A 13,239-nucleotide genomic window follows, 5' to 3' on the forward strand; every position below is an offset into this window, starting at 1 on the left:
TGTTTTCCTTGTTATATATCTGAGACATATCTATCCATATTTATCACACACATATATATATAGACACACAAGTCACAGGACAGCTGCTATAGGGAAAGTAATTTTCACTGGGCATAACTCCTTGTTAGTAATTCAGTGACAAATTAAAATAGAAAATGTATCCCAAATTCTCCTACTTCAGTCAAGAAAACATCTTATTTTCTCTTCGGGGCAGCATCTAATATTTCATTTCCAAAATCAAGGATGACAACAACCCTTATTAGAATGAATTTTACATAGGGTTAAAGATTTTCTCGCCTGAAACCTCAGTCTGGCATTTGCATTAATTGCAGCTGGGGAAAGCTGTATCTTGGTCATCTGAATGTAAAAGAGTTTAGAGAGATTTGCATCTTCTTTGTGTTCAGTTGCCTCAAACTGTCCCCATTAGATGTGCTGCTGTGTTATAATCAAGTACACCCAAGTTACATATTTTAATTAGACAGCCAATACTAAGTCAGTTATCAGCTATATCCAGGGATGAACCCATCTATTTCCCCCCTCCAAAAAATGACAGCGTCTGCCAGAAAGATCAGCTTTCTCCTGTGATTAAGGCACAGCAGAGGGAACATATTCAACAGGGCACATCATTGACATTGTGAGCAAGTTCTCACCATAATGGAGAAAACAACTACTTGCATTTCCATCTCCTTACATAAAAGCATTCTGGTATTTCTTACTTACTGACTCTCCTTTTTCTCCTCTGAGTCCAGGAAGCCCTTGGCTGCCACTTTCTCCCTTGAAAAAGAAAGGGTGTTAATACCACAGAGTTAATGAATTCCTTTCTTGACAGTCATAGAAATAACAGATGAGATTTCCTCTTACACCCTCCTGTTGGACTCATCCGTGAAGTGTACCACATTAGTGATTGTATTTTGTGGTCAGCCTTCCATTGCTTTGAGTTTTTGGGAAGCAATGTAACAAGGGTTTGACTGAGACTGTGGACATTTCTGGTCCCACCAGTCTTTACGACCAAGATTACAGCTCCTGCTGTAAGGACTGGGTGTACCTCATTGCATTTATATTGACTTGAACGTCCAAGTTCTCAGATTGATTTTATATTCTATTCTTCATATGAAAATACCGCTAGAGGCCTTCAGAGTGCATTGGCAAGGCAGAGAGCTTTCTCTTGTGAGGTGCTTCAAAAGTCCTTATGTTCTATCAAGCCAGGAAGGACTTAGAAAGGTGGTTTGCATAAGACCCTGGAGGTGCACACCCTAAATATGGAAAAAATAAACCTCTAAATACTTTAGAGCTATTTTTAAAAAAATCAAAACCCACTGTTTTCATTCATGCTGGATTTTCATGATCAGCTAACTCCTTTCCCTCACAGAAGCATGCAATACACACTGAGTCGCTCTCCCTGCTTGCAAGAGAGGGAAGGGAACACAGGAAAAAGACAGCTGGAAACATACAAATTATAGTGGGTAATGAAAACTGGAGAGGCAAATACACAGGGAGGAAAAGAGAAAAACAGTCAATCAAAAACCAAGCAAAACTTTTTCTTCACTTGTCTCCTAAAAAGGACAGGGGTGAAAGGGATAAAGAATCAAAGAAGATGCATCATTTCATAAGTATTCATCAGATAGAGAGCTAAAAGTGGTGTCAAAATCAGCAAGTGCAGAAAAAATACCTGCAAATCATTTTCACATACTGCTCTGCAGTCACAAAAGTGGAAGAAGGACCAGCTGAGGATATACCCATTACTGAGACTAGTTTAAGGCTAGTTCCTTTAACTCAATTAAAGTTCCTTTAATTCCTGTAGCAGCAGGAGCTTCCAGGGAGCAGAGGGCTCTGCCCACATGTCTCTACCTAGCTCCTGCCTGATTCTCACCCAAAAGGAATATACCAGAAATATGTTGTGATGAGCTCCCCATCCATCACTAACAAATATAATGTCCTCACCTATTTGCTCCTCTCATCATCTTTTGCTTGTAGGGAGATTAGGCACTTTGGACTTCAGTGTAGACATGGCATCAAGCTGAAAAAGTCTCAGACCTGTAGCATGACCCTCCAGTACCACAGCAGCAGTAAGTCCAATGATGCCTGCACCCCCCAAACCTCCCCACATGTACCACAGTAGGATTTCATTTTGTGGCTCTATTTAATTTGTCCTGGTCTATGCCTCAAAAAAATGTGCTTAGCTGTATCAGACACTGAAACGTTTGTTGGGGTCATGCTTTCGTTTCCCCAGATGAAGATAGACTTTTGAAAGCACAGGAAATATGAATGCTTCTTTCTTTATCATTTTTTTGCCAAAAGAAAGAAAGCTCATAGAGCAAGTAGAATATATGCAAAAACAATGTCACAGTCAACTCAAGTCGGCTGTGACAAAATTCATAAAAGTTTTTACGCAACTGTCTCTTAAGTCACTTAAAGTACACCAAAACTCCTTTCTAATTTGGAGGAAAAAATACATCCTGCTAGAGCATGTCTAATACACTGGACTTCACAAACTTCCCAAAGGCAGGTAAGCAATGTCATTTCTATGATATGGACAAAAACAGATCTCAGAGAGAAGTGGTTTTCTCTAAACTCGGATCGATAGCAGTGCTGGAAGAGAGCAGAAGCCTGTTGACCATCAGCTCAGCGCCCCAACCAGCCAGCCTGGCTGCCTGCAAACAACACAGCATGCAGAGCAAGTGCAGAAGGAAAATAAATTAGACTGGGCTGTCATTAGCATCTAAAATTTATCAATAGGATCCAGCTTCAGGCATGTTAGCCAATTCTTCCAAAGCTATTTCCTGTCTCACTCTTCCTCACTACCATCCTTTATTGTATCTGCTTCCAAAACATGAACGCTGTGTCTCCATGCATTACCCTCAGTTTGGCAGCATGGGTGATTGAGGCAGAGGTGTTCATCTCTGAGGGATTTTTTCTCTTTTTCTAATAACTGCAAGCGCTCCTGTTTTGCCCTGCCTTTGGAGACTTAAATTAGAGAGGAACAGAAACTCATTATCTTCCCACACTGGTTATACACTTCAAATATTTCCACTGGTCAGGTGGTACCGTAAGAAAAGCCTGTCCAAACCTCCTCCCCTGAAAGAAGGAATATGCTATGGGAGCTCAGGATAGCAGAGGCTGAACACCAGTCTCTGGCTCTTCAACTCAGATAGACGACAGCCACATTCACTTTTCTTAACAGACCTTCAAACTGACCTTTTCTTAAAGAAAACAGGAAGAACCACTTAGCCATTAGTCCTTCTTTGGATAAAGAGTGAAAAAGCCACCAGCTACTATTGGTTTATGGAAAACAAAACAAAACTAAACCCCAAAACTGTCTTAGCTTAGAGATGGAGCTTCGCAGTTCTCCTGCCTTTGTCAACCTCTCCAAATATCCCTGTTTTGGGGCAAAACAGGTGTTCTGTTTTTTTAACACTGACTTCTGCCCCTATCAGTATCCCATGGTGGGACCCATTTCCCAGGTGACTCCCACCAGCTGTGTGCTGTTTTTCTGAACCAGCTGAACCAGTTGTTTTCCTGGATTCATACATGGCCACATAGTCTCTTACAGGGCATTTCTCACTATAAGCCTGTAAAATATTTTTGGATAATGCTCAAATACCTGCAGCCTACCTGAATATCCCTTGGGCCTCAGTTATTTAGGGGTAGATTTCAGCTTTGTAATTCATGCCAAATAAGACATACATAGTAGCAATTATGTCTATAGAGAAAATGATGAATTTTGACTCAGAGTCCTGACATCATTCTGTTTCCACATTTTTCTGATAATTTCTTTCCTTATTCATTTGCTTACTCCCACCTCTCTTGTTTAGTCAATTAATGCTTGGTCTTTTTTTATGCTGAACTCACTTGTTAGCATGTTTTAATCAAACCTGAGTATAGTAGAGATCGTGCAATACTGTTTTTAGTGTTTCTTGAAGCCCCAGCTCTTGGATTCAAGTAACAAATAGAAATCTTAAAAAACCTTTACAGCCCTCCTCATTGCACAACAACAAAGCTTTAAAAACACAACCCTTGCACCTTAGAAATGAGGAGCCAAGTTGAATGTTCCTAAAAAATACTATGGATACTTAAAACCACATAATGCAGAAGCCACTCATATTTTTGTGGGGCCTTAGTCTTAATAAAGTACCAGGTGGTAATATTGGAGAGTTGCAAATAGCATTCACTTTCTTCCCCATGGCCAGTATTTTAGCCTAGGTAGCTCAGTAATGTTGCAGAGAGAGAGAAGAGGAGAGAGATAGTTGTTCTTGCACATAGAGAAGGGACTGTGACAAGCTGGTCCTTGGCAATAGCTATGCAAGAACTGCTTTCAAGGATGGTACATGTTATTTAATCACATCTTTGCAAGTCAGGAGAAAAATCGATTACTTGCCTTATTTAGCAAATAGAGAAGCTAAGTCATTTGTCTCAAATCATCATATTTGTACCAAATTGTTGTCAGAGCCTGGATTTAAATGGCATCATCTCCAGCTCCCTGAGACTGTGACACAGTCTTACTGCAGCTGTACACAAGTCTCAGACCACTACAGCCAGGGAGAAGTCACACACAGCTGCGGAGCTCTTCAGCAACCCACCTACAGGAGTGGGACAGCCATTTCAGGATCTGTTACAGAAAACTTGCTGATGCTGTACTTGGATATACACTATTTTGTATTCGACTAGTATCTCCTGCACCCCAGCAGCATGCCATGTTAGACAGTACAGACATCCTCATCAGCACACAGACCTTGTCAAAGCGGTCAAAGACAACAGGATGTTGCTCCAGGGTGCTTTTATTATTATCCTCATCGCCCTTCTGCAACCTCCTCACAACAGTCATGGCTCTGCCATTCTTCAAAACAGCCCATCATTATTTAGGCTGTCACAGATTAAAATAGAAATTTGCTATTTATATACACGTGGAAACATCAGGAAACATTTTCTGAAGTTTCAGTCAGGCACATCTGAACATTAACGAATTCATGTTCTTTTATACCAGCAGAAAACATACTCTAAACATGTCTCCTCATCATCCAAAACTTCTCCCTGCAGAGAGCAGACCAAGGCTTGCCAAAAAATCCACAACACATTGCTGAGGATGTCTGACCTTCCAAGACCCAGAGATTTCTCCTTTCCCCTTCCACAGTCTTTCATAACTGAGTAACTTTTGGTGGGGTGCGATTAATTTATTCAACAGGTATAAACTCAGTGACTGAATTTGTAGAAGTGATTCAGATGGCAATAGTTTTGAATATAAATTCTTCCCAAACATTTTTTTAATTACACACATGGTGAAACTGGGAACCACCAACACCACCAACTTTCATCTCTTCAGCAATGTTGTGAATCTTTGTTTTCTTCCAGTGCAAGTGCTCCCTTGAAGTCAATTGCCTCACAGCTCTATTTGTAACCAAGCACAGAAGGAAAATGTGTGTATGCTGAAGGCATACATGTGCATGTCAAAGAAGCTTGCAGAATATGCAGGATAACATAGAAGCTGCACTGTGAAACTTGAAGCAGTCATCACAACCACTCTCCTACCCTATTATCTAGGAAGAAGAGGACTGAGAAAAATGGTCTATATTAACAATCAGACAATGACTCAGACAATCTTGCTAAGGATAATGGATTGTGGCTAATCTTTTACCCTAGTCTCAGGAAATTTTGTAGAGTGTGACTGGGAGGCTGCTAGGGATAACCTAGAGATATCTAGTACTGCTGAGCAAGGCACAGCACAGAAGTAGCACATGGTTTTCCAGCTGACTTATGAAAGCTGTACATGACAAACTGAATAACACTAACTTAGAAAAATGCCAGTTTAGAATCTACAGGAAAAGATTTTGGAACACACTTACTCTAAGAATGACGTAAAGCAGCCACAGAGAAGCCTAGAGCAAAGATATAAGATGGCCAGAGGCTCCTGCAGTCGTGGGCTCATCCAAAACTATCTGAACTCAGTCATATGCCAAATTGACTCAAAAAGATTTCTCAAAATCTTCAACTCCTCAACTTATTCTGAAACTTTTTGCTGTTGGTTTTTTTAATTAAACAAATGAACTAGCACATATTACTGACCTTTTGACCTTTAGGACCTTCAGGGCCAATTGGACCTCTCTCCCCCTAAGACAAAAAAGACATGATTAGTCAGGCTGATCTCACTATATAGCAAAGCAAGGGGCCCAATTCTACAGCAATTGAGGGCAACAATTATGTTTTCAGTTTTTAGTGGAGAACAGACTAAAACTGATGTGCCCTCAAGAGCAGTGGCAATGAAGTTGGCTTCTCAGAGATCCCAGTCACAGCCAGTACAAGCAAGCACACTGTTTTTAAAAGCTATGAGATTTTTTCAGTGTGGCTATATTTACTTTCAGAATCTCTTCCTTTTTATTTGAAGAAGGATGCACATAACTGGGCTGGATAAGAATTACAACTTTGATTTCAACACTGTTACCAGACTACCAGCATGATCAAAATCACTAAATTAGGTAAAGAGAAAACACCTGGTTAGACTGCCATTACCTCTACAGACATTCCACCTGTCAATAAGCCATGCCTGGCTCTTTCTATGAAGTGCTTTCCACCTCTAGGTCTCAAAGTACTTCACAAATAAATACAGCCCTTCTTATAACTCACTTGCACAGTGTCATTTCCAAACCTATCCAGCATGTCTCAAATGAAACAAACTCATCTCAACACTCACCTTTTGTCCAGCAGGACAGGAGCAGTTGAAAGTCTTGAGATGGCCAACTTGCTCACTGCCAAGAGTGGGCCTCACTTCCAGGGGAGGTGCTTCCGTCAGGACCGTGACCTGGCACTGCACCCAAACACCCAAGGTCATGATGAAGCCTTAGATTCTAGAAAGCTTCCTCTTCCACCCGCTTTAGAGAAACCGCATAGGCATTACTGCAATACGCACAGCTAAATGTGTCCTAGTGAGGAACAAAATCCCACAAAAGCCATTCATTCAAGCAATAGGGAAAAAGGTGGCAAAAAGAACTATGAATCACTTTAACCAAGACCAAGGGAAGAAGAGTGAAAGGAGGGTGGAAGTTTCTGATGGGAGTTGGGCACAGGAAACCAAGCAGCAACTGGCACTGTTTTAGCTCTTCCCAAATAAAACCAGTGGGAAACATGTTGAATATTTCATGCTGCATTTCTGTTGTTCCATCATCACTTCAGGGTTTTGTTTCCCCTGACAGTTTCACAAGGAAAGAGAAACTTGGAAACTTCAAATTCCTCATACTCATCCCTCTGCAGCAGTCCTCTTCTGGCACTGCTACATTACCAATTATATAGCTATTTCATTCACCATCATTAAAAAAATTATAATCCCAGACTGCCCAGACTTCCCTGATTTATGTAATGGATTTCAACGAAGAGTGTTCATGTGAAAATGAATAAATGACAAAAAGAAGCTTACTGGTCCGGAGGGAATGTCACAGCAGGTCTCCAGCTCAGCATGCCGAGAATCACAGTAAATAACCATCCGCTGAAGATCAAACTAGAAGACAAAGTGAGGCAATAGTCTCAGAGACAGTGAATTATTAAAGACCACATGTCCTTTTGCTTGGATACAAACAGTGCAGACGAATACAAACAAAAACCAGATGGGGCTAACTTCATAGTGATTCTATGGATCCTGTAGTCAATATCTATCTCTCTCTATCAATAATGGACAAATATCTCAGCGTGCTCCAAGAGTGCTGAACTAATGAGACCCTGAATATGCCTATTAAAATTCTGGTGCAGGTTTTCATGCAAATAAGGAGGCATGCTACTCCCCATGTCCTGGCCAAATTTCTGTCTGAGGAGACATATTCTGACCACCTCTATCCTTCCTAGAATTTCATCTAGACATGAAGTTTGTTTTTCTCCTGTTGCGCCTTGCAGCTTCTGACCATTTACCCCTGTGTGAGAAATTCTATTAGCACATTTAATATGCACATTCCATCCATTTTGCACAGCTAAGAAAGATTACACAAGTCTCAAAACACCAAACAATCGTGCATAAGTTATATCAGGTTAACACTGCTACTGGACAATCAGGTCCAACCTGCAAGTCTCATGTTCGGATCAATTGGAGCAAGAGTCATTTAGTATCAGGTATCTTTTCTGAGGAACTGAGAATATATCATGTCTCTCCTGAGTTAACAAGCTTTCTTTTTTTTCCCCATCTCTTTCTATCACAGGTAGAAACATTCATAATGCCAAGATCAGACAGCAAAAGACCTTTATGTGTGTAGTTCAGTACCCAGTTTGATGGTATTTGTGGATGATTTTGTCTCTGATTTTAACTATAGCACATTCTGGGACTAGACAGAAAGATGAAATGGATTTCTCATTTTTAATAACTATTACGGAGATACTGACAGTCTCACATAAAAAGACAGTAAGTCTTGCAGATGATGAGATGCCAATCTGTCTTAGCTATGTAACATAAGGAACGTTTCAGTGATGCTGCTTCAGGAAAAGGGTCAATTACAGCATAACCCCTAAAACCCCATTCGCATGCTCAAACCCAATGCTGAACGTTACCCCAGCTCTAACTGGAACACACAGTACTTACATCAATGGGGACGCTATCATACAAGCGTTTGCCAATCACAGTCTTTCCTTGAATGTCAATATTTTCCCTGTCTTCAATAGGCAGCACCTGTACCAGTCTGCAGTCTATGTAAAGCGAGACAGTCTTTGACTGAATGCTGAGGGCAATTTTGTGCCAGTTGCGGTCAAAAAGATCACTGACTCGTGCATTTCGGAAGACCACTCTCACAGCATCCTTGGTGAGCCCGATGGCATTGTACTCTACAGCTTTGTTCTCTCCGTCCAGTCGGATTGAGACCTGCAAGCAGACAGAAAAGATTTTGCTAAGAAAGTACAAAGCCTTCTCCTTCCTCCTGCCTGCATTCTGTCACGGCTGACACTCCAAAATCAGGGATGGCACAGCATGTGGTGAGAAGCCCAAGCAAAGAGCAGAGGACAGAGTTTTGTGTGAGATATGGACAGGGATCCTAAACCTGTTCTAGAAAGTAAGATGGGGCAGGGCACAGGCTTGGGTGCAGACCCATGACCATCTAAAGCCTTCTCTTGTGAGTACAATCCTTGCCATGGTTTCAGCACATGCCACCTTGATGCCTCCCAGGAAATCCTTGGTCATGGTTGGGTGGTGGCACATGTCAGGGGCACCTCCCCAAAGGCAGATAGACAAAGGTGAACCTGTTTTGGATCCCTCCATCCTGTGCACTCCTCCACTACTTCCCTGCAGGCTCTGTGCTCTTTAGTCCCATCACATGTCCTCAATGGTCCCATGGGGCATGGACAAATGATTTATTGCCTGGTATGAAAGCAGTCTGCTGAGCTGTAGCACCACCCACACTTTATTTCAGATGCTTTGAACAGAAAACTACAGCTACACACCCCCACTGTGTTGCAAGCTACGGAGCACGCAAAAATAGGCTTTTGAAGACATTATACTTCTAGTTAATTTACAAATTGATTTCTTTTTTTACCAAAGTCAGGCAGTTATAAGCAAGCAGCAAGGAATGCAGCAAAGCACAGAGCTAGAGGGAACAAACAGTGCATCGGCAAGCTGCAGAGCTGGAATGAGTTTGACCACATTGGCACCGAGCTGTGTCTGATGTAAGCAGCCCAGGGTAGGCTGACTCCAGATCTGACCCAACATCTCCATGCAGCTGAGCACTGTGCTGGCTGGAAATGCCAGCTCGGATCAGCGTTAGCTCAGAAGTGTCTGCAGTCTGTAAGCTATGCAGGTCTGCAAAGTAGTGGCCAAACCACTACCAACTTTATATGAAACAAGGCTCATGAGGCTCTAAGGCCCTTCTGGCACCACAATTTAAGGCACTTTTCAAAATATTACTGAGAACCTTGAACTGTTTTTTTCTCTCCACACCTAAGCAGTTCAAGTCTTCATCTGTCTCCAAGAAATACTGAGTGATACGCACATTCTCACTCCACAGGAATTAGGAATGCACATAGCACAGTAAATAATGTTTCATTTCACAAAGTGCAGCTGATAATAATTTTCACATAAACCTTTTGCCATTGTCCAAAACTTAGTTAGATAAGTCTTCAAACTGTATCTATCCTTCACTGTGAGTTCCCAAAATCCATTCAAATACCAGTCCCAAAGCAGCAATACTGAGTCACCTGGCTATGTGAGCTCATGCCGACAGCCCAGTTTAGAGTTAAGGGCAAATGCCATCAGCACCATATCTGTACCGAGCAGAAAAACATACAGCTTGTACTGCACAGAAAAACATACAGCCCATCCAAACCACTCCCTCCTCAAGCACACTCGAACCCCTAAACATGTTATATAGGAACAGACAGACCTTTATTACACTCTCATGGTATTTTTCTTCTGAGAACCTGAGAGTATTTGACAAAAATTATTAGATCAAATTCTGCAGCAGCCAGGACTCGAGGTTACATCCATGTCCTAAGTAGGGAACCCATAATGCCTTTGCATGATATCTAGAAGTCTGTGCAAAAACTTGACATAGCTCACTGCTCTGTAGTGTATCTGTGTGGCAAACTTTTTCCAAACAGGCAAAATATTTTCCCTAAACAGAACTACCTGAACAAAACAACCAAAACCCCAAAAGTGGTTTCAAAAGCAAGGATCTGATATTTTTCTCCCCCTTTCCAACAAATGCATCTATCTGCACACTAACAACAACCAAGGTCTATGCAAACCTTCCTTCAAGGTTTGAATTAAAGGTAAAGGATTTCCAGTAAAATGAACTGAAAAAGAGGTAAAGGGATTTTTAGTAGTCCACAAGGAAAAGGAGTGGGAGGTTAAGGCAAGAAAGCTGGTTCACGCAACAAAAGAGAAACAAGGCTGTTCTTGCTGGCTGCAAAGGGCCTTGTACCTGTGGTATGCCGTACTTGTCAATAATCTGCCAAATATACCAGTCTTCTTTCCTGGAAGCCTTCCGGAATTTGAAGGTAGTTACGAAGGCATATTCATCAGGGAGACCTTGTGGAAACACATCCCTGGCATGAGGAGGGGAAAAAAAAGGAGTATATCAGGCTTAGCAGTGAAGTGCAGAACTTCTAAAACTTATGGTATCTCCCAGCAACTCTTCCCAAAGTATCATATAGTTCCTACAAAATCTGCTGCATTTGGCAGCCTGCAGACAAATGAATGTGAGCTTGTGTCCTCCAGGTGGTTCTGTCCTTGAGGAGCCCTTTTTCATTCCAATGGTGAAGCTCTCAAATTAAGTAAGAAACAGTGAAAATCTGCAGTCTAGTATCCATCATGTCAAAACAGTTGTTTTCCACTTGATGCTTCAGTTCATGCAACCTGTAAATCATCCTGTTCTTCTCCAGATGCACTGGAGACCTGTGACATCTAAGAATGGGCATGCACACCTGAAACCCTCTATAAATGTACCAAGTTATAGCAACAAATATTGTAATATTTGCCCCAAAACAGGCACTACACTTCAGGCCTGTGGAAGATGTTCCTTGGCTGATGACTTCGGAGGACAGAAGAACCTTCTCAAATCAAACATTGCAAACACATTAGGCAGAATTTACTCAGTGTGACACCATGATCCATGCATAAGTCTGAAGTAACCAAAATCACCACTGTTTTACTCAGCCGCAAGATAAGAACATACCATAACAGGAGCATGCAGGCCTGGGCAGAAGGGATAACTAACCCAGTATCATTGTTTTGTGACTATCCATTACAGGATGCCTAAGAACAGAACCAAACAGAACAAACATCTCCCCCCTACCTCCAACTCTTTGGGGTCCAGGGGTCAAATTCAGAGACAACTGAAATTTCTATATTAATAACTTTTTATGGATTTATCTTGTATGTATTTCTCCAGTCTCCCCTTGAACTCAGGTAAACTTATTACATTCACAACATCCTTTGGCAAGGAATCACACAGCTCTGCTACCCACTATATAATGAGCCTCCTCTTGTTTGTTTAGGACCTACCTCAGTTCTTTAAAGGGGCAACACAATGAACCTATTCTTTTTCATTTTTTTTATGCTATTCATGATTTTGCAAACTTTGCTTATAAAGCCTCTAAGCCATCTTTTTTCCCAACTGAAGAGTCTCAGTTAACTTTGTTGTTCCCCATGCCCAAGCCAGCCTGCTCCTCTGATCATTCCTAAATAAACCCTTCCTAAATATCACATCTTTGCTTTGGGACATCTGAGCAGTCAGGCATAAGCACCCATTAGAAAACAAAACTCAACGGCAGCAATTAATGAAGAGCAAAACAATGAAGTCAGATTCTCTTAAGGAATACTTGACATAATCCATCACTATGCAGAAACTGGCACAGTCAAAGGCACACAAAACTAGTGGCTGGTATTTAAAGTGAAAAGTCCTCAAGATTTCCAAAATATTTTTGCTTTGCAATTACAGCAAAGGTTGAAAGCCACACTCTCCTAATTCCAAAATATTCAGTCATCTTTTAATCTGTACTTTGGAATTTCCTATCTTTTTAACCAAGTTAAAAATTCAGAACACTGTGGTTTCATTCACTTCTGTGGCTTTTGCCATATAAAATGCCCATGCTAGGCACCACAGCTGGTCTTCCCACTGGAGACACAGACACTCTGAAGTCTTCCAACACAAGAGAAAACTGAACCAGGCTCCCACTATCTCCTTTACAAAATCCTTCCCTTAACAGAGCAGACAAGGCTGTCTCACTTCTTGGTACTAGCTATTCACAAACTAGCCCTCCCTGGTCACAGATCCACCTCACACCAGCACCCATCTCTCCCATGGCACACAAAAAAGCCAGACGCTCCCTCCCTTCATGACAGAACAAGAAGCATGTCAGTTTGTCACTCTTGTGGCAGAGTTGCCATGGAGAATACAACTGGCATGACTAGGGCACTGAAAGCCACCAAGAAAGTCTACAGGGTGTTTGGCAAGAGAGAGTCAGGTCAGTCGCATCAGCCCTCCCAACTAGGCACCCCGCCAGGTCTCCTTCACCACTGCCATGCCTTAGTGCACATTTCCTGTCAAAATGGCTTTCTACACTCATTGTGTCCAAGCTTGTCAAAGATGAGGATGCATGCCCCAGCTTTTAACATCACTGACAGTTTGGTCTCTTTTCCTCCACCCCTGCAAGAAACTTCAGCAATGTTGCTAGCTGAAAAGACATTGCTTATTGCTCCATCCTCTTGAACAAAAACCATGGAAGTTTCTGCATGAGTGTGCTGCCAGTGGGAGCATTTCCCTGTGGCTGAGCTCCTCAAACTCT

At 41.8% G+C, this 13,239-nt stretch overlaps 1 protein-coding gene across 1 annotated transcript in view; it reads right to left on the minus strand.

The window, feature by feature from the left end:
- The window catches only part of COL22A1 (collagen type XXII alpha 1 chain), a 219,672-nt gene that overhangs the window by 136,415 nt on the left and 70,018 nt on the right, over positions 1 to 13,239 (minus strand). Inside the window, exons 5-10 of the mRNA XM_074860265.1 lie at positions 10,875 to 10,998; positions 8,549 to 8,824; positions 7,403 to 7,483; positions 6,683 to 6,796; positions 6,058 to 6,102; positions 721 to 774 (exon numbers count right to left, since the gene is read on the minus strand). Coding sequence (XP_074716366.1) covers positions 721 to 774; positions 6,058 to 6,102; positions 6,683 to 6,796; positions 7,403 to 7,483; positions 8,549 to 8,824; positions 10,875 to 10,998 — 694 coding nt within the window. The remainder of the gene's footprint in view (positions 1 to 720; positions 775 to 6,057; positions 6,103 to 6,682; positions 6,797 to 7,402; positions 7,484 to 8,548; positions 8,825 to 10,874; positions 10,999 to 13,239) is intronic.

Source organism: Strix uralensis, chromosome 1 (assembly GCF_047716275.1).
Source record: "Strix uralensis isolate ZFMK-TIS-50842 chromosome 1, bStrUra1, whole genome shotgun sequence".
Lineage (NCBI taxonomy): Eukaryota > Metazoa > Chordata > Aves > Strigiformes > Strigidae > Strix > Strix uralensis.